Source organism: Ranitomeya imitator, chromosome 4 (assembly GCF_032444005.1).
Source record: "Ranitomeya imitator isolate aRanImi1 chromosome 4, aRanImi1.pri, whole genome shotgun sequence".
Lineage (NCBI taxonomy): Eukaryota > Metazoa > Chordata > Amphibia > Anura > Dendrobatidae > Ranitomeya > Ranitomeya imitator.
In genome coordinates this window covers 650,809,773-650,829,944 of record NC_091285.1, presented here as the reverse complement: position 1 = coordinate 650,829,944, position 20,172 = coordinate 650,809,773, and the positions used below count along the sequence as shown (strand labels likewise).

Below are 20,172 nucleotides of genomic sequence, written 5' to 3'. Positions count from 1 at the left end.
GGCACTGGGTCATATTCTGCTCTCACTGCACCTCACAGTCCGGCACTGGGTCATATTCTGCTCACACTGCACCTCACAGTCCGGCACTGGGTCATATTCTGCTCTCACTACACCTCACAGTCCGGCACTGAGTGGTATTCTGCTCTCACTGCACCTCACAGTCCGGCACTGGGTCATATTCTGCTCTCACTGCACCTCACAGTCCGGCACTGGGTCATATTCTGCTCTCACTACACCTCACAGTCCGGCACTGAGTGGTATTCTGCTCTCACTGCACCTCACAGTCCGGCACTGGGTCATATTCTGCTCACACTGCACCTCACAGTCCGGCACTGGGTCATATTCTGCTCACACTGCACCTCACAGTCCGGCACTGGGTCATATTCTGCTCTCACTACACCTCACAGTCCGGCACTGAGTGGTATTCTGCTCTCACTGCACCTCACAGTCCGGCACTGGGTCATTTTCTGCTCACACTGCACCTCACAGTCCGGTACTGGGTCATATTCTGCCATCACTACACCTCACAGTCCGGCACTGGGTCATATTCTGCTCTCACTGCACCTCACAGTCCGGTACTGGGTCATATTCTGCTCACACTGCACCTCACAGTCCGGCACTGGGTCATATTCTGCTCTCACTGCACCTCACAGTCCGGTACTGGGTCATATTCTGCTCACACTGCACCTCACAGTCCAGCACTGGGTCATATTCTGCTCTCACTGCACCTCACAGTCCGGCACTGGGTCATATTCAGCTCTCACTGCACCTCACAGCCCGGCACTGGGTCATATTCTTCTCATACTGCACCTCACAGTCCGGCACTGGGTCATATTCTGCTCACACTGCACCTCACAGTCCGGTACTGGGTCATATTCTGCTCACACTGCACCTCACAGTCCGGCACTGGGTCATATTCTGCTCTCACTGCACCTCACAGTCCGGCACTGGGTCATATTCTGCTCACACTGCACCTCACAGTCCGGCACTGGGTTATATTCTGCTCACACTGCACCTCACTGTCCGGCACTGGGTCATATTCTGCTCTCACTGCACCTCACAGTCCGGCACTGGGTCATATTCTGCTCACACTGCACCTCACAGTCCGGTACTGGGTCATATTCAGCTAACACTGCACCTCACAGTCCGGCACTGGGTCAAATTCTGCTCACACTGCACCTCACTGTCCGGCACTGGGTCATATTCTGCTCTCACTGCACCTCACAGTCCGGCACTGGGTCATATTCTGCTCACACTGCACCTCACAGTCCGGCACTGGGTTATATTCTGCTCACACTGCACCTCACTGTCCGGCACTGGGTCATATTCTGCTCTCACTGCACCTCACAGTCCGGCACTGGGTCATATTCTGCTCACACTGCACCTCACAGTCCGGCACTGGGTCAAATTCTGCTCACACTGCACCTCACAGTCCGGCACTGGGTCAAATTCTGCTCACACTGCACCTCACTGTCCGGCACTGGGTCATATTCTGCTCTCACTGCACCTCACAGTCCGGCACTGGGTCATATTCTGCTCACACTGCACCTCACAGTCCGGCACTGGGTTATATTCTGCTCACACTGCACCTCACTGTCCGGCACTGGGTCATATTCTGCTCACACTGCACCTCACAGTCCAGCACTGGGTCATATTCAGCTAACACTGCACCTCACAGTCCGGCACTGGGTCAAATTCTGCTCACACTGCACCTCACAGTCCAGCACTGGGTCATATTCTGCTCACACTGCACCTCACAGTCCGGCACTGGGTCATATTCTGCTCACACTGCACCTCACTGTCTGGCACTGGGTCATATTCTGCTCACACTGCACCTCACAGTCCAGCACTGGGTCATATTCTGCTCACACTGCACCTCACAGTCCGGCACTGGGTCATATTCTGCTCACACTGCACCTCACAGTCCGGCACTGGGTCATATTCTGCTCACACTGCACCTCACAGTCCAGCACTGGGTCATATTCTGCTCACACTGCACCTCACAGTCCGGCACTGGGTCATATTCTGCTCACACTGCACCTCACAGTCCGGCACTGGGTCATATTCTGCTCACACTGCACCTCACAGTCCGGCACTGGGTCATATTCTGCTCACACTGCACCTCACAGTCCGGCACTGGATGCAGCGCAACACTCTCAGCCCCTCTGCATTGCAGTGGTTGCATCCTCCGTCGCGGCTCCGCCCATTTTCCGAGCTGCTCATTTGCATAGCGGCAGCAGCCTCAGCCAATCAGAAAGTCTGTGAGCTGTTGCCTCGGATGAGCACAGGGAGTGGCGCGGCGCATGCGTAGTGGCGCTTGCTGCAAGTCCTTTATTGCAGCCCGGGTGTCGGGAGATCGGGGGCAGCGCAGCCTCATCCTCCTCCTCCTCCGTCCGCAGCCCAGTGTCCGTCACCCCCGCCCTGCTCCGCGGGCACCGCCGCCACCATGTCCTACCAGGGCAAGAAGAACATTCCGCGCATCACGGTGAGTGCACGGCGCAGATTGGCGGCGGGAGGCAGCAGAGCCGCAGCACCAGGCTGTCTGCACACGGGGATGCCGGGCTGGAGGCTGCGCGGTGGGCAGGAGAGATCGGTGCCTGATGTCACTGCTGGGCTGTGTGCACTGACCGGAGGATGGGAGGAGTAGTGTCACTACAGGGCTCAGAGGATGGGAGGAGTAGTGTCACTACAGGGCTCAGAGGATGGGAGTAGTAGTGTCATTACAGGGCTCAGGATGGGAGGAGTAGTGTCACTACAGGGCTCAGGATGGGAGGAGTAGTGTCACTACAGGGCTCAGAGGATGGGAGGAGTAGTGTCACTACAGGGCTCAGAGGATGGGAGTAGTAGTGTCATTACAGGGGCTAGAGGATGGGAGTAGTAGTGTCACTACAGGGCTCAGAGGATGGGAGTAGTAGTGTCACTACAGGGGCTAGAGGATGGGAGAGGTAGTGTCACTACAGGGCTCAGAGGATGGGAGAGGTAGTGTCACTACAGGGCTCAGGATGGGAGTAGTAGTGTCACTACAGGGCTCAGAGGATGGGAGAGGTAGTGTCACTACAGGGCTCAGAGGATGGGAGTAGTAGTGTCACTACAGGGCTCAGAGGATGGGAGTAGTAGTGTCATTACAGGGCTCAGAGGATGGGAGTAGTAGTGTCACTACAGGGTTCAGAGGATGGGAGTAGTAGTGTCACTACAGGGATCAGAGGATGGGAGTAGTAGTGTCACTACAGGGCTCAGAGGATGGGAGTAGTAGTGTCATTACAGGGGCTAGAGGATGGGAGTAGTAGTGTCACTACAGGGCTCAGAGGATGGGAGTAGTAGTGTCACTACAGGGGCTAGAGGATGGGAGAGGTAGTGTCACTACAGGGCTCAGAGGATGGGAGAGGTAGTGTCACTACAGGGCTCAGAGGATGGGAGTAGTAGTGTCACTACAGGGCTCAGAGGATGGGAGAGGTAGTGTCACTACAGGGCTCAGAGGATGGGAGGAGTAGTGTCACTACAGGGCTCAGGATGGGAGTAGTAGTGTCACTACAGGGCTCAGGATGGGAGTAGTAGTGTCACTACAGGGCGCAGAGGATGGGAGTAGTAGAGTCACTACAGGGGCTGTATACACTGATTGGAGGATGGGAGTAGTAGTGTCACTACAGGGGCTGTGTACACTAACAGGAGAATGGGAGTAGTAGTGTCTCTACAAGGGCTGTATACACTGATCAGAGGATGGTAATAGTAGTGTCCCTACAGGGGTCAGAGAATGGGAGTAGTAGTGTCATTACAGGGGCTGTGTACAGTGACCAGAGGATGGGAGTAGAAGTGTCACTACCGGGACTGTATATAATAATCACATTATGTCAGCTGTATATACAGTGTATCTGCTGTCGGATGGTGCAGGCTGTATATACAGTATATCGACTGTCGGATGGGGCTGGCTGTATATACAGTGTATCTGCTGTCGGATGGTGCAGGCTGTATATACAGTATATCGGCTGTCGGATGGGGCCTGCTGTATATACAGTGTATCTGCTGTCGGATGGTGCAGGCTGTATATACAGTATATCGGCTGTCGGACGGGGCCGGCTGTATATATAGTATATCGGCTGTCGGATGGGGCTGGCTGTATATACAGTATATCGGCTGTCTGATGGGGCCGGCTGTATATACAGTATATCGGCTGTCGGATGGGGCCGGCTGTATATACAGTATATCGGCTGTCGGATGGGGCCGGCTGTATATACAGTATATCGGCTGTCGGATGGGGCCGGCTGTATATACAGTATATCGGCTGTCGGATGGGGCCGGCTGTATATACAGTATATCGGCTGTCGGATGGGGCCGGCTGTATATACAGTATATCGGCTGTCGGACGGGGCCGGCTGTATATACAGTATATCGGCTGTCGGATGGTGCAGGCTGTATATACAGTATATCGGCTGTCGGACGGGGCCGGCTGTATATACAGTATATCGGCTGTCGGACGAGGCTGGCTGTATATACAGTATATCGGCTGTCGGATGGGACCGGCTGTATATACAGTATATCGGCTGTCGGATGGGACCGGCTTTATATACAGTATATCGGCTGTCGGATGGTGCAGGCTGTATATACAGTATATCGGCTGTCGGATGGGGCCGGCTGTATATACAGTATATCGGCTGTCGGATGTGACCGGCTGTATATACAGTATATCGGCTGTCGGATGGTGCAGGCTGTATATACAGTATATCGGCTGTCGGATGGGGCCGGCTGTATATACAGTATATCGGCTGTCGGATGGGGCCGGCTGTATATACAGTATATCGGCTGTCGGATGGGGCTGGCTGTATATACAGTATATCGGCTGTCGGATGGGGCCGGCTGTATATACAGTATATCGGCTGTCGGACGGGGCCGGCTGTATATACAGTATATTGGTTGTCGGATGGTGTAGGCCAGGGGTGTCAAACTGCATTCTTCGAGGGCTGCAAACAGGTCATGTTTTCAGGATTTCCTTGTCCTGCACAGGTGATAATTTAATCACCTACACACATAATGATTACAGCACATTGTGCAAAGCTAAGGAAATCTTGAAAACACGCATGGTTTGCGGCCCTTGAGGAATGCAGTTTGACACCCCTGGTGTAGGCTGTATATTGGCTGTCGGATGGAGACAGATGTATGTACAGTATCGACTGTTGGATGGGGCTGGCTGTGTGTACAGTATATCGGTTGTTGGACGGTGGCGGCTGTATATACAGTATATCGGCTGTCGGATGGGGCAGGCCTTATACACAGTATATTGGCTATCGGACTGGGCCGGCTGTATATACAGTATATCAACTGTTGTATGGTGCAGGCTGTTGGATGGGGCTGGCTGTATTTACAGTATATCGGCTGTCGGATGGGGCTGGCTGTATATACAGTATATCGGTTGTCGGATGGGGCTGGCTGTATGTACAGTATATCGGCCGTTGGATGGTGTAGGCTGTGTATACAGTATATAGGCCATCAGTTGGTGTAGGCTGTATATACAGTATATTGGCTGTTGGATGGGGCTGGCTGTATATACAGTATATCAGCTGTTGGATGGTGTAGGCTGTATATTAGCCGTCGGATGGGGTTGGCTGTATGTACAGTATATCAGCTGTTGGATGGTGCAGGCTGTTGGATGGGGCTGGCTGTATATACAGTATATCGGTTGTCGGACGGTGGCGGCTGTATATACAGTATATTGGCTGTTGGATGGGACTGGCTTGTATGTACAATATATATCGGCTGTCAGATGGTGTAGGCTGTATATCTGCTGACTGATGGGAATATATCGGCTGTAGGATGAGGCTGGCTGTATGTACAGTATATCAGCTGTTGGATGGTGCAGGCTATTGGATGGGGCAGGCTGTATATACAGTATATCGGCTGTCAGATGGGACTGGCTGTATATACAGTATATCGGTTGTCGGACGGTGGCGGCTGTATATACAGTATATTGGCTGTTGGATGGGACTGGCTTGTATGTACAATATATATCGGCTGTCAGATGGTGTAGGCTGTATATCTGCTGACTGATGGGAATATATCGGCTGTAGGATGAGGCTGGCTGTATGTACAGTATATCAGCTGTTGGATGGTGCAGGCTATTGGATGGGGCAGGCTGTATATACAGTATATCGGCTGTCAGATGGGACTTGCTGTATATACAGTATATCGGTTGTCGGACGGTGGCGGCTGTATATACAGTATATTGGCTGTTGGATGGGACTGGCTTGTATGTACAATATATATCGGCTGTCAGATGGTGTAGGCTGTATATCTGCTGACTGATGGGAATATATCGGCTGTAGGATGAGGCTGGCTGTATGTACAGTATATCAGCTGTTGGATGGTGCAGGCTATTGGATGGGGCAGGCTGTATATACAGTATATCGGCTGTCAGATGGGACTGGCTGTATATACAGTATATCGGTTGTCGGACGGTGGCGGCTATATATACAGGCTGTAGGGATCAGTTTTTGTTAATGTGTCGCTGCTGATGCTAGCAGCCTCTGGTAATGGCAGGGGGTTGAGGAGGGCACAGGAATTGGGAAGCGTCACCACTGCTGAGGTTACATAACATGTGTGGGTCTGTTATGATGCCAGCTGTGTCCAGGGTATTTTCCAGGGCGTGTGGCAATGTTCTTAGTACAGGGCGGTTTTGTATTTTATTTTTTATGCCATGGACTGTAATCATAGTAGTCCCATGTAAAGGTGCTGGGTATGGCTAGTAATGGACAGATGGGGCTCCTGTGACACATATATCGGAGGAGGGTCTCCCAGCAATCATACCTTTATACTCTTCATCCGTTGACTCTCCTCCCCTATCCTTAGGTACTCCCTCATCTATGGCCATCACACTGGCACAAGTGCCCCCTCCGATGTGTCCCCGGTGTACCACCCTGCTATCTCATTGTGTGCTTTTGTATGTGGATTAGGCCAAGGGTAGGGGGGAGGAGAGGCACGCAGACCCCCTGTCACATCCCAGGTTGGGGGGGGGACGACCAGCCGAGCTCCGTTGGCACAATACATTGGTGGGGTCTTGTTTCCTTGGTAACCGCTGCCATCTGATGGGAGACGCCGTGCATTAATGCGCGCCGCTCTTCTTCACTGGAGCAATCTGGAGCATGTAATTTATGTGGAAACGCCCAGCGCCGGGACGGTTAACACCATTATCAGGGCAGGAGATGGGAAGAAAAGATCTGACATCACTGCTGGTTCTTTATCTGCTGCTCAGGGGGGCTTCTATCTGATAGGCGGATCTGAAGGACATGTGTCCAGATGATGGAATTATGCAGCGGTGCTGCGTACGCCGAGCGGACTGGTGCCATCCATACATTATCTCTTGTGCTTTAAATCAGCGTATGATTCTGTGAGGTCATGGTTAATAGGGAGAAGAAAAACCTTTCTGGCTGTCTTGGCGTATATTCACACCACTTTTTTTTTTTAGTAAGCACCGTCGCGTTTTAATTTTTAATTGTGAAGCGTTTTTTTTTTCCTACCTCTTCATGTAAATTTTTTTTTTTTTTTTGAACGATTTTTAGATGCTTTTTGAAACCCGCTAATCAATAAATAAAACGCTGGCGATTGTTTTTGCTAAAAAACAAAAATTCACCTCAAAAAGTTCAACCTGGCGTTTTTTTTGAGCCATCCTAATGCTTCTATTGTAAAGTATGTAACGTCTCCATTGCCTGAAGAAAGTTCTGCGTATTTTTTTTTTTTTTTGACCCCCTTGGGGTTTTTCTGTTAAAAGACGCTAAAACGCTGTATGATCAGAAATGTCATTTTTCCATAGAAATCAATAGGAGTCTAAATCCTTTTCAGGCGTTTTTCGGAATGGACCTGCTAAAAAAAAAGAAAAAAGCACAAACAAAAACGCCAGGGCAAAACGTCGCGTGAACCTGCCCTTATGGTGGCCATACACAGCTAATGACCGACCGACCGTTTATTATAGTTCACAACACCGATCTGGCATGTTGGATTTTTTCGGACATTAATAAGCACAGACTTTATCATCGTCCAAAATATCCAACATGGCCGCTGCAGTCTGAGATGTGATTTTATTTTTTCCCCACTAATAATGAACGCTCAGTCGCCAATTAATTTTTTTTTTCTAATTTAGTTTAATGCTAAATTAAGTGGTGGGAAAATTAGTATTGAGCCTTCTGACATGCATGGGTAAAATCTGAGTTTTTTTTAAGCTGCTTATTTAAAAAAAAAAAAAAAAAAAATGCAAGTAACCTATTTTACTTAAAGGGGTATTCCCATCTCCAGGATCCTATCCCAATTCTGATTCGCGCTGTCTCTTTCCTCATGTGCAGACATTGCAGGACCTTAGGTATCCATGGTTACGACCACCGATATAGTGACAGCTAATTGCTAGTGGTCGTAACCATGGATACCTAAGGTCCTACTACATATTGGGATAAGATCTTGGAGGCCGTCTGACATTTGGTGCCTTCCAGGAAATGTTGGGGGGTTAAAACTTCACAATTTCTGGTAATACATGGAGCTTAGTTTGGGCACCTGACAGACTCCATGTTTATTTTCCCCCCCAAAATGGCGCATGCATAGGACAGAATAATAAGCATTCGTTTTTGGTCACGGATTGTGTAACTTTTGCCTTCAATTATGTTTTCTGAATGAAAACAGGAACGTTTTTATTCACTGACAGCAAGCAGAGATCTGTGAGTGAAAACGTACCGGGCCTCATTTATCAAAACGGTCTTTGTCGCCAATAGCGACCAATTGGAACTCTGCTCTCATTTTGTAAACTGCTCTAGTAAAATGGAAGCCGGGTTCTGATTGGGCAAGAAAGTGAGCGTTTCTTTTAGACCGTTTTCATAAACCTGCCGTCGTATGTCATATATCGGGGGGTAGTGCAGTACGCCGTTACCAGATATCTCTAAAGGCGGCTTATCTCCACTCAGAACCAAAAGATTGGGCATGTTGTAATCAAGCTGCCCGATCGTTACCTCCTCTGACATTAAGCGGGAGGAAAGGAGTTAACCCATCCTGCAGAACTCGGCGTGTTTAGCTAAAATTAACCTACTGGTAGCGTTAAAGGCGGGTGGGTTAATAAAGGAGAGCTCCGCACCCCCCCCCTTTTTTTTTACCAGATCAGGCAGCTTCATTTTTTCGGTCCCAATACTGACCATGAGTCTCCTGACCTTCATCCCCATAGAAGCCTATGGAGCTGTAAGTTCGGGTCAGGAGACCCACAATTAGGCCACATCAACACCTTCAGTATTTTACCTCAGTATTTACCCCTTTAAGTGCACCCTTATAGCCTTCATATCAAAAGAATAGAAAAAAATTACTGTTTTTTTGTAAGGCTATTTGTGCCCCAATTTTTACAGATGTCTCCGTAACCCCCGGTTGAATATACATAAAATGGATCCCCCTCCATCGTTACTCTCAGATATCCATTAATTAGGTCTTGGGGCCATATCCAGAATCTACATGTGCTGCCTGTATAAGCGTTCTACCGTCAGGCGTTGCCTCGTACGTGAATATTTCTTTTTCCCGTGGGTTTTCCATCCTCCGAGAAGCTCCACAGCGCCAGTTGCTATAGTTATAGATGTTACCGTCGGGCGCTCGCCCTAATAAAGGTTCTAAAACTAACGAGAAAGCCTCAAAGGTAAAAAGCTGCAATGTGGGTCGGGTATTGAATCAATCAATTTTACGATCCCAGTATTATCATTGTGTTACACCAACGTTATCCTAATCAAAAACTAGTCCCTAATTGCCGTTGAGGAGCAAAGAAAGAACTTAACACACAATGTACATCAATTAATCCATATAATGATATTTATGAAATAATTTACATGTAAAAACACACAATTCATTTATACAGAAAAATACCTCCGATGTAAAGGAACAGAGGTAACACGGAATATCATCAAATAAAACACTCGTATGAATCATGAGCCACACTGCCAGACCTGCCCATGTAGCTGATATATTAAGCAGGGCGGTATTTAGTAGCCACAACAATCTGGTAAAACGGTGGGGAAAATAAATAACGTATCTACGGCTATGCTAGCATGTGCAATATATGAAATCAATACCCCATATAAACCGGCACCACCAAGGCTCAAATACCAGTCAAAAAGAGTGAAAATTAGATCACTTACATAGTGTCTGAAGTCCGTGAAACCGTTCCTTCACCCCGACGCGCGTTTCGTCAACACTTCCTCGGGGCGTGTCGGGGTAGAGGGACGCCGGACCTTTATACAAACCATCCACCAATCAATCAATAGCAACATAACGCTAGCGTCAGTGTAGCCATAGGGAACCTGTAGTGCGCTGACACTATCCGCCGCGTACCGGAAGTGACATCATCATCTCCGGACGGTGGACCGCAAACACCCAGGCGCTCAGTTATGAGCGCTGTGCGTATCAGCTAAGTCTCTATTACCGGAGATAGATGAAGTCTGTACGCCGCCAGACCAGTGACAGCGCGCATCCCAAGGACACAATAGCGGATCTAAATGACAACGGTAAATACCGCGCCTAACGAAAATGACAACTTGTAAACCTCCACAAATTAATAAAATATATGATGATGCACACAATCTACCCCATATATACGATGTACAAAATACAATAAATATCTATCGAACTACAATTTCTGCAAGCAGACAGTTATAAAACAGTGTCCAAAAGGTGACATCCCTAAACACGGTATAATAACAATATACGCAGTGACATTGATCGTAAATAATATGCAACAACATGATTATAAAGAAAGTGGCAGCAGTGCAATCAAAGTGCTAAAATAGTGCAACAGTGCTACATGATTCCATAGATCCAAAATTCTAATCTAGAACAATATTTATAGAACATGCAAAAATAGCGTGACAAACAATAATACATGATCAATAATAAATAAATACACATCTGCTCATAAGATATATATATATATATTGATTAAACATCATGAGTATCAAGCTATCAATAACGGCTACTGATACATTGAAACATCCACTCAACAGATCAGTGATGTTTTCAACTATCCTGTGCAGGCTTGAATGGAAAAACAATTCGGAAAACGTCCAGAGATCGTGAAAAAATATCTAATAAAGAAAATATTAAAATAGATTAAAAATACATCCCAATAATTGTCCCAAAACCCCTAAAAAAACCACTACACCCCTGAATGACCTACTCCAAGAAAGCTGAAAATTTTCATTTAACCCATGTGGGGCTATACTGCCAAGTCTGGAGATCCACTTACTTTCTACCCTTGCCACATTTTTGGCCAAATTACCCCCTCTAGACCCCATCTGCACTACATCGATACCTTTAACCTTTAACAAGCTAGAATTTACTTTTATCGATGTCTCTGACATGCTCTCTTGTACGGATTCGAAGTTCCCTGGTTGTCTGACCAATGTAAATGTTATCACATGGACAATGGGCACAATAGATCACTCCCTTATAGAACAAGAGATAAAATGCCTAATGGAGTAAGTTCTGCTGCCCTTCGCATCAGTAAAAGTTTGACTTTTGCACATATTATCACACGTATAATTTTTCCATTGTCCATGTGATAAAATGGCGATAGGCTCTCTTTAGATACTGCAGATGATGCTTATAACACAAATCCTATGTAAAATAGGGCATTTCAATGTTATAGAGGGGCGCCCGCCTCTAAAGCCACTTTTACACAAAAGGTGTGACATCTCATGTTCGATGCCTCCATGCTTTACACTGCATCTCTGCTCTTTCACATTGTCCTCCGAGTGCCACATGGAATAATGGCTTCAGATCATAATAAAACTTTTTTTTTTTTTTAATTTATCTCCGTTTATTAGTTTGTAAACTTTAGATCCTAATTTATGTTAAAGCCAACCGGGCATTAGCAGATGTTCTTCTCGGGAGGGGGGGGGGGGGGGGGAATGGGGTTGCGTGTTAAATTCCCACCATTTGTAACGATAGCCAGCCCTGACCTCTGCAGCTATTGTGTAGAGTACGGAGTAATCACAAACACCTCCAGCTTGTATCTCACAGCAGTCAGTGTGGAGGAAAGGGGCTCAACTGATAGCCCTGTGAGAGGAGAGCTGCAGAGGTGTTTGTAATCGCACTCAAATCTGCTCTACTCCTCCCCTTCCTTTGTCATGGTGGTAACTCACGTGCCCTTTCAGTGCCTCCCTGCTAACCATGGTCACAACATGGTTTCTCCTCACATCAGGCCGACTCACTGAGTTTTGCCTCATGCAACGCTCCTGCACTGCTGCAACACCATGTTGCTTCCATTTAGCCTTAAGAGGACGTGGCTGGTTTCTGCAGGAATTTAATCCTGCAGAGATTAGGTTCCCCGATCTATCCCATGCCAGCTAGTGAGCTGTTTGTTTGTGCATGTGTGTTTCTGGTTCTCCTGTTATTGACCCAGCTTGCCTATCCATCCTGTCTGACCTTGGCTGCATTTTCTGTTCCTTTGCTGCCTGCCCAGAGCTTGGACCATCTGACCTCGTCTTTGCCCTCCTGTACTTTGAATCTGTGCCTCTGACCGTCTGATCAGCTGCTGTAGTCTGGGGGACTGCCGTGCAGTAGTACCTGATGTCTACCGGCAACCCAGCCTATCCTCAACACAAGAGTCTTTAGTGAAGGCTCGTTAGATACCTAGCCATGCCCCACGAGGATAAGCCCTACCTGTGGAGCAGTGTGTCGATCAGCGTTACACCCCCCACACTAATTGCCCTGGGATGAAAGCTGGAGGTGTTTGTAATGACATTCAATTTTCTGTAGTCTACACAGTAGCTGCAGAGATCTTAGGTGTCTATCATTTCTAGTGATGAGTGAGTATACTCGTTGCTCGGGTTTTCCCGAGTTTGTTCTGGTGTCCTCCGAGTATTTTGGCGTGCTCGGAGATTTAGTTTTTTTCGACGCAGCTGCATGACTTGTGGCTGCAAGACAGCCTGAATACATGTGAGGACTCCCTTACAAACAGGCAACCCCCACATGTATTCAGGCTGTCTAGTAGCCGCAACTCATGCAGCTGTGTTGACAAAAATGAAATGTCCCAAAATACTCGGAGGACACCCGAGCAACGAGTATACAAGCTCATCACTAATCATTACATCACATAGGAGAAAATGTATTCTTCTGATCTTCTGGGGGCGTGTTCTTTTTCCCCCTCTACATGATGCATCCTACCTTTGATTGATCAACCTTATACAGGGGAAAAGTACACACCCCCATAGACGAATCTTTAGTAACGATCTGTCGGGACTTATCATAAGTTATAAACTAAGCTTTACAAGCTAGTATCTCCACAATGGAGAGGAGAAAATATGAAAACATAGGTTTTATTCCGCTCCGCAGTCACTATGCCATGATGTGACCAGTTTAACATTCTCTAACTGGAGAAAGATCATCTTTATTAAAATACTTCTGACACAGATCAGTTTTCCCTGTCGGGTCATCCTTATCTGTCAAATTTATTTTTTATTTTTTTTAGCAAATAAATTAAATGTCACTGAGTTCTTTTATAATCCTTAAAGGAGTTCTCCAATTTAGGCTCCGTTCACATGCAGTGTTTTTGCTGCTTTTTCCTGCAAATTAAAATCTGCTTTTTACAGTACCAGCGACATCTATGAGATTTCAGAAATATCAAGCACAGACTTGGCTTTTTTTTAATCTCCTGACTGGATTTGAGGACAGGAGCGGTTTTTGAATCTGGAGTATGTCAATTCTTTCAGTGTTTTTTTTCCTCCATAGAAAGCCACAAAAAAGTGCAAAAATGCAGCAAAAACGCTGAAAGGACATAGCGTTTAAATAAAAAAAGAAAAAAATTCACCCTATTAGTAAAAGATATTTTTCCGTTAACAACTTCTCCCTTCAAATCAGCTTCCACCAGGTGAAAACTAATAAACTCCCCCTCCCCAGGTCCAGTGCTAGGTCTACGTGTAGTGGGTGCTTTTCCAGGACCTGGGAGTTCTCCCCATGCAGGATGCTTGGCAAGTATCTGGTATGCCTGCCCCTGTATATTAGTCGGATATTTGGCGATCGTTAATAACTTACACTAGGAGGGGATTTAGGTTCCATGATCGGGTGTGACATTTGGCGTATGACCAAGGACGTCTTTGTCAGCTGAAAAGTGTTACTGTCTGATGAAATGTCATTGTGGTCTCCTGGCAGTGCCAGCCTCATCAGCACGGCGTAGAGAGCAGCGCCTCGGTCTGGTGGAGACGTCCTGCTCCTGGATTCTTCTGTTTGTATACTGGTTTCTGCTGGTTACCAGACATGGGGTTTGTATCCTACATGTGACTCACATTCAGACCGACGGGCTGGCAGAGAGTGGTCTCCTCTGCGTGCCTGGCTCCACTTCTACAGGAAGCCCACACCCTGGCAACCAAGAGGCGGCGTCCCCCCGCAGTGGCCGTGTGGTTACACTGACGGAAGAATGGGCTCTGTCTCTGGATACGATGTGTCACCCTACACATGGCACAGCGTCACATCATGTCATCTGCTGAGCCACCCTCTGTTAGGCTGTGTGCACACGTTGCTGATTTTTCGCTATAAAAACGCTATAAAACTGCAAAAAAACAGCATACATTATGCATCCCATCATTTAGAATGAATTTCGCAATTTTTGTGCACATGATGCGTTTTTTTTTCCGTGAAAAAAGCGCATCGCGTTAAAAAAACGCAGCATGTTCATTAATTTTGCGGATTTTTTGCGGATTTCCCACTCTATAATGCATTGGGAAATGTCCGGAAAAATCCGCAAAAAAAAAAAAGCACCAAAAACGCGCAAAAAACGCATGCAGATTTCTTGCAGAAAATTTCAGGTTTTTCTCAGGAAATTTCTGCAAGAAATCCTGAACGTGTGCACATAGCCTTAAATGGAAATCCGCAGTGGTAAAATCTGCACAAAATTCTGCACCACATTTCTTACGTGTGCACATAGCCTTAGTGTTTCATTTATGGTAATTTAAATGTCAACGGATAGTTCGCGCTGACACTGATGCTCCCTGAACCTGCAGGACACCTTGAGTTTCTTCAGAACTTCGTTGGGGCTGCTTATCCACCATCCGGACTATTCTGCTTTGCAACCTTTCATCAGGTTTTCTCTGCCATCCAGGGAGCTACAGTGCCATGCGGTGTAAACTTGCACACCATGCACAAAGGAATATCATGATATCTGGAGATGAAGTTGTAACCTTGAAATTGTTGATATTGTTCAACAATTTTGATTCTCAAGTCCTCAGCCAGTTCTCTTCTCTGTTTCCATGCTTAGTGTGGCACACACAGACACATAATGCAAAGATTGAGTAAACTTCTCCCCTTTTTTATCTGGTTTCATGTGTGATTATTATATTACCCACACCTGATACTTGCCACAGGTGAGTTTGAACGAGCATCACATGCTAGAAACAAAAGTTATTTACCCACATTTTTAAAAGGTGCCAACAATTTTGTCTGGCCCATTTTTGGTGTTCTGTGTGAAATGATTTCCTATTTTCTCTATTTCTTTGTGTTCTTCTAATACACGGAAAGGAAATAATGTGATGGAGGGAGATACTGCGCATGATGGCATCAGTGATGTAAAATTATAATAGTTTCCTCCAGCACACTATTGGGTCGGTTTATTGAAACTGGTTGTAGTGGACCTCCATAGAGCGGGTGGAAGGGGGTCCACCTTATCTCCACATGCAGAGTCCTGACAGGACCTGTGTGATGTCAGGATCATGTGATCAAGTCACATGATGCAGAGTCACATGGTCTGTCTTTAAATAGCTGGGCTATTGAGGGTCTGGAGAGGAAGACTCCAGGAGAGTGTTTCTGCACATAGTGGTTGTGCAAGGACATTGTTAACCCTGAGCGGGCTGACTCCCCTTCCCTCTACTGCAAAGACTGCACAAAGTGCTACTGTTTTATTTTGATGATTTGCCCAGAGGGCTGTATTTTCTTTACCACACCATGGTTTATGCGGTACCAAGTGCTTCCTTAAGGGCGCAGTGTTCCATTGACTACCTCCATGTGCAGCCGAGTGAGCCGATCTATTCTGTATAGCAAAACATTTGTTATTGCAATAATTTTCAGGGAGGAAAATTTCATTAAAATGGAACAATTTCTGGCTCAACAACGCTTTTCACCATGACTAACTATCTATCTTACAGTGTCAACTGATTGGACAGTCTCGAACTACGTAGATACACACAACTGGTAGCACCCAGTTTTCAGTTTATTCATATACTTCCAGGTGGTCTTTACATAGGATCAGCACAATGTAGAATGAATTGCAAAAAAGGCTTGTGTTTTTTTTTTTTTTTTTTTGAGGGCAAAAGTAGCCAGTTTTTGCTTTAATGTTATTCCCTCTGCTCCCCTGAGCATTCAGTTTTTTTTCTTCTTTAAATCTTCCATACTGTTCTAGAGATCTTGGCCTTTTTATTTAAGAGGGTGTGGCTCACAGGAACCTCAGGGGCGTGTCTCTAAGGCTGCGCTGCATAATTACCGCCAGCCACGCCCCCTTAGTAAATACTGTGAAAATCAGTGCAAAATAAAAAGGACAATATGCCCGGTGCCGTATGCATTTAAAATGGGAAAAGAAGCGATCGGTCGTAATAGGCCCCTTCACAATCTAAGTCTCTGTGCACACAGGGTCTTTTAAACTCTGGCAAACCCACCAAGTAGAATACCATACCATTCATTGCATTTTTTTTGTTTTGGCTACCGCTCTTTTTTTTTTTTTTGAGAGAGAGAGTTTTCCCCATGTTTTTTTGATTAGTGTTTTTTTTATTGTTGTTTTCCAGTCTTTTTTTTTTTTTTTTTCATTCAATTGCATAGTGAAAAAGCCACTAGCTTTAGTTTTTGCTTTAAAATTTTTTTTAAATCGCTCGACAGGATGTGTGGGCATCTATTGAGCTTTCCCTTTTACTTGTATTAGAAAACGGAGCATCTTCCAAGCAAAAAAACATCAGAAGAATGGATCGATCACTTCTTTTTTTAAGAAACCTAAAGTGGTTAAAAGACTCTCAAAAGCCTGAGTGCGCACAGCAAGCCATTTCTTACATAGGAAAGAGTCTGTTCATTCTTTTGAGCGTTTTTTTTTTTTACGCGGAATCCGCCCCAAAAGACGTCATGTGCACATTCCCTATTGATAACAAGCCGTCAACAAATTCTGTGTAGTCCGATCCTACAGTCATACTTCTTTCTCTGCGTCTCCATAGCCTTCAAAATGTATATTATCCTCAAAGGAAGTTGGACTGCACAGTCAGACTACACAGGGTTTGTTTGTAGTCTGTTACCATGGAGATGCAGAGAAAAAATACTTGAATTCTAGTGTCCACTATAAGAGGTAGCAATCCTAAAAGTCAATATCGACCCTTTAACGAGCCTTGCCTGATGACTTGGGATAAAAGCCAAACCAGAATCTCAATTTGCTGACATGGTTTGGTTGTATGAGAGGCCTCTGACTTGGGTCTAAGAGGTAACGTCTTTACTTGTGGAGAGTGACATACAGGTGTAAGGAGACTTATAGGCCATTCAATGCTACCCTGGGGAAATGAAATATGCTAATTGCCTCTTCAGAGAGGAAGAGGACTTGAATTCTAGTGTCACCTAGACGTAGCAATCCTGAAAGTCAACATTGACCCTTTAATGAACCTTGCCACATAACTTAGGCTAAAAGCCAAACCAAAATCTCTATTTCCAGACATATGTTTTGGGGTGTTAGAATTCACTGAATGAGGACCTAAAAAAACTCCCAAAAGTCCACTTGTTAAAACAATGTATCACTGATTTGAGGTGGACTAAATATTTTATAATATCAAATGTGGCTGTATGAGGCCTCTGACTGGTGTCTAAGAGGTAACGTCTCCCCTTGAGGAGAGTGACATGCCAGTGTATGGAGACTTTTAGGCCATGCCATGCTGCTTTAGGAAATTAAACATGCAAGTGGAGATTCTGGTTTGACCATTATCCTAAGACGTGGCGAGTCTCGTTACGGGGTCTACATTGACGTGTTCATTTAAGTGAAGAGATCCAAAATGCCTTGGAGTCCATTACATTTTTCTAGAAACTATCGGCTGCATTGATTTGACTCTTTATCTTTATGTCTTTGCTTTCAGAGCGACCGACTCCTTATAAAAGGCGGTAAAATCGTCAATGATGACCAATCATTCCATGCCGACATTTACATGGAGGATGGGCTCATTAAGTAAGTATAAAATTCACAGGAGGGGTGCATTAAAGCAGGTCAGATATGGAAGAGATTTTTTTTTTTTTACATTTTTCTCTTGAATTAAACCATAGCGCGTTTCGGGTTAACCCCTATGAATACAGGTTGTCGAACTCAAATGCGTAAGCTGCCAAAGTGCTGTACCTGCCTCACCGGATTACGCTTTGTCAGGGGCTTCTGGCTCACCGGATTTTGCTTTGTCAGGAGCTTCAGGTCTACCATCTCCTTTGTGTTTGGGATAAATCCCTAAAAAAACAAAAAAAAAACAACCCCAAATCTTTTATACCTATGGTTTCCTCACATGTTGTGTAGAGGGAGAAGAGGGACGAGTGGCTGCCAGGTATTTCTGGCACCTCCTATACCTACACTTTTTTTTTGGGGGGGGGATGAGGGACCAGGTGGACCTATGTACTTACACTTTAATACCTACAAATGCCTCTATTCTATATTTGGCAATGAGGAGCAGCCCCTGAGATCTTATTTAGCTTGTATCTCACCAGGATGTAGATATGACCAAAGGTAGATGGCATCGGATGAGGTATTTTTCTTACGACTTTCTCTTATAGGCAGATCGGTGAAAACCTAATTGTGCCTGGTGGTGTGAAGACCATTGAGGCTCATGGCAGGATGGTCATACCCGGGGGCATTGATGTCCACACCTGCTTCCAAAAACCATGCAATGGAATGGTGTCTGCTGATGACTTCTTCCAGGGGACCAAAGCATCTTTGGCTGGTGGCACCACCATGATCAGTAAGTGGGAATATCTGTTTTGAGGTCTAGCCACAGATTTTCAGTGATGTTCAGATCAGGGGACTGTGAGGGCCATTGTAATGGTAAGGCTTCAGCTAGCGCTTTTTTAGGTTGTCTATTGTGGATTCTGACATGTGTTTAGGATCATTATCCATTTGTAGAAGCCATCCTCTTTTCATCTTCAGCTTCTTTACAGATGGTGTTATGTTTGCATCAAGAATTTGCTGAAATTTCATTGAATCCATTCTTCCCGTGAAATGTTCCCCGTGCTATTGGCTGCAACACAACCTCACAGCATGATTGATCCACCCCTATGCTTAATGGTTGGCAAGATGTTCTTTTCCTGAAATTCTGTGCCCTTTTTTTTCCCACACATACCTTTGATCATTGTGGCCAAAGAGTTCTATGTTAACCTCATCAGTCCACAGGACTTGTTTCCAAAATGCATCAGGCTTGTGTAGATGATCTTTTGCCTGATGCTGAATTTTATGGTGAGGATGCAGGAGAGGTTTTCTTCTGATGACTCTTCCATGAAGGTAATATTTGGGAAGGTGTCGCTGAACAATAGCAGAACAATGTACCACAAAACCAGAGTCTGCTAAATCTTTCTGAACGTCATTTGCAAAGTAGCGGAGGTTCTGATTTGCCCTTCCAGCAGTCTAATGAGCAGCTCTCACTGAAATTTTGCTTGGTCTTCCAGACCTTATCTTGACCTCCACTTTCCTGTTAGCTGCCATTTCTTAATTATGTAGTGACACCGATGGTGTCACTTGCTCAGCCTAGGGGGCGCTATCAGAGGGCACGGGAAAGGATGCAGGGAGTGGGGGAACAAGGCAAGCAGTGCCCAAGGACCTGAGACTAAGCAGTAAGCACAGGACCCGGAACAAAGCAGTCACGTGATAACAGGGGGCGGAGTCACCGCTTGTGTGGCCAGGGAAGGTAGCTGGGAGCGTGGAGTACAGGGCACAGAACGTAAATGTAGTTAAAGGAGTGCCGAGGGCCAAGAACCAGACGAGAGCTTGGTACCTAGGGATGAGACAGAGAGTAAACTGAGATGAGCCAAGGGGTCAGATAACCAGAAAGGACAGGGTAGTACAATGCAGGATACAGAGGCAAAAGTCAGGGGACAAGCCGGGTCATACACAGCAAAAGCTCACACGCACAGAGGCACAATGATTACAGAGGAGTAACCTGGGTCAGCAACCAGAAACGGAGTGTACGGAAGTAT

General features: G+C 46.1%; 1 protein-coding gene across 2 annotated transcripts in view; it reads left to right on the top strand.

Moving 5' to 3' along the window:
• The window catches only part of DPYSL2 (dihydropyrimidinase like 2), a 146,479-nt gene that overhangs the window by 99,561 nt on the left and 26,746 nt on the right, over positions 1–20,172 (top strand). The window contains exons 1-3 of one of the 2 annotated variants that reach the window (XM_069767015.1): positions 2,297–2,485; positions 18,084–18,172; positions 18,760–18,944. In XM_069767015.1, the coding sequence (XP_069623116.1) occupies positions 2,447–2,485; positions 18,084–18,172; positions 18,760–18,944 (313 nt within the window). In that variant the 5' untranslated portion in view covers positions 2,297–2,446. Of the gene's footprint in view, positions 1–2,296; positions 2,486–18,083; positions 18,173–18,759; positions 18,945–20,172 lie in introns of those variants that run through there. The other variant, XM_069767014.1, reaches the window with a different exon arrangement.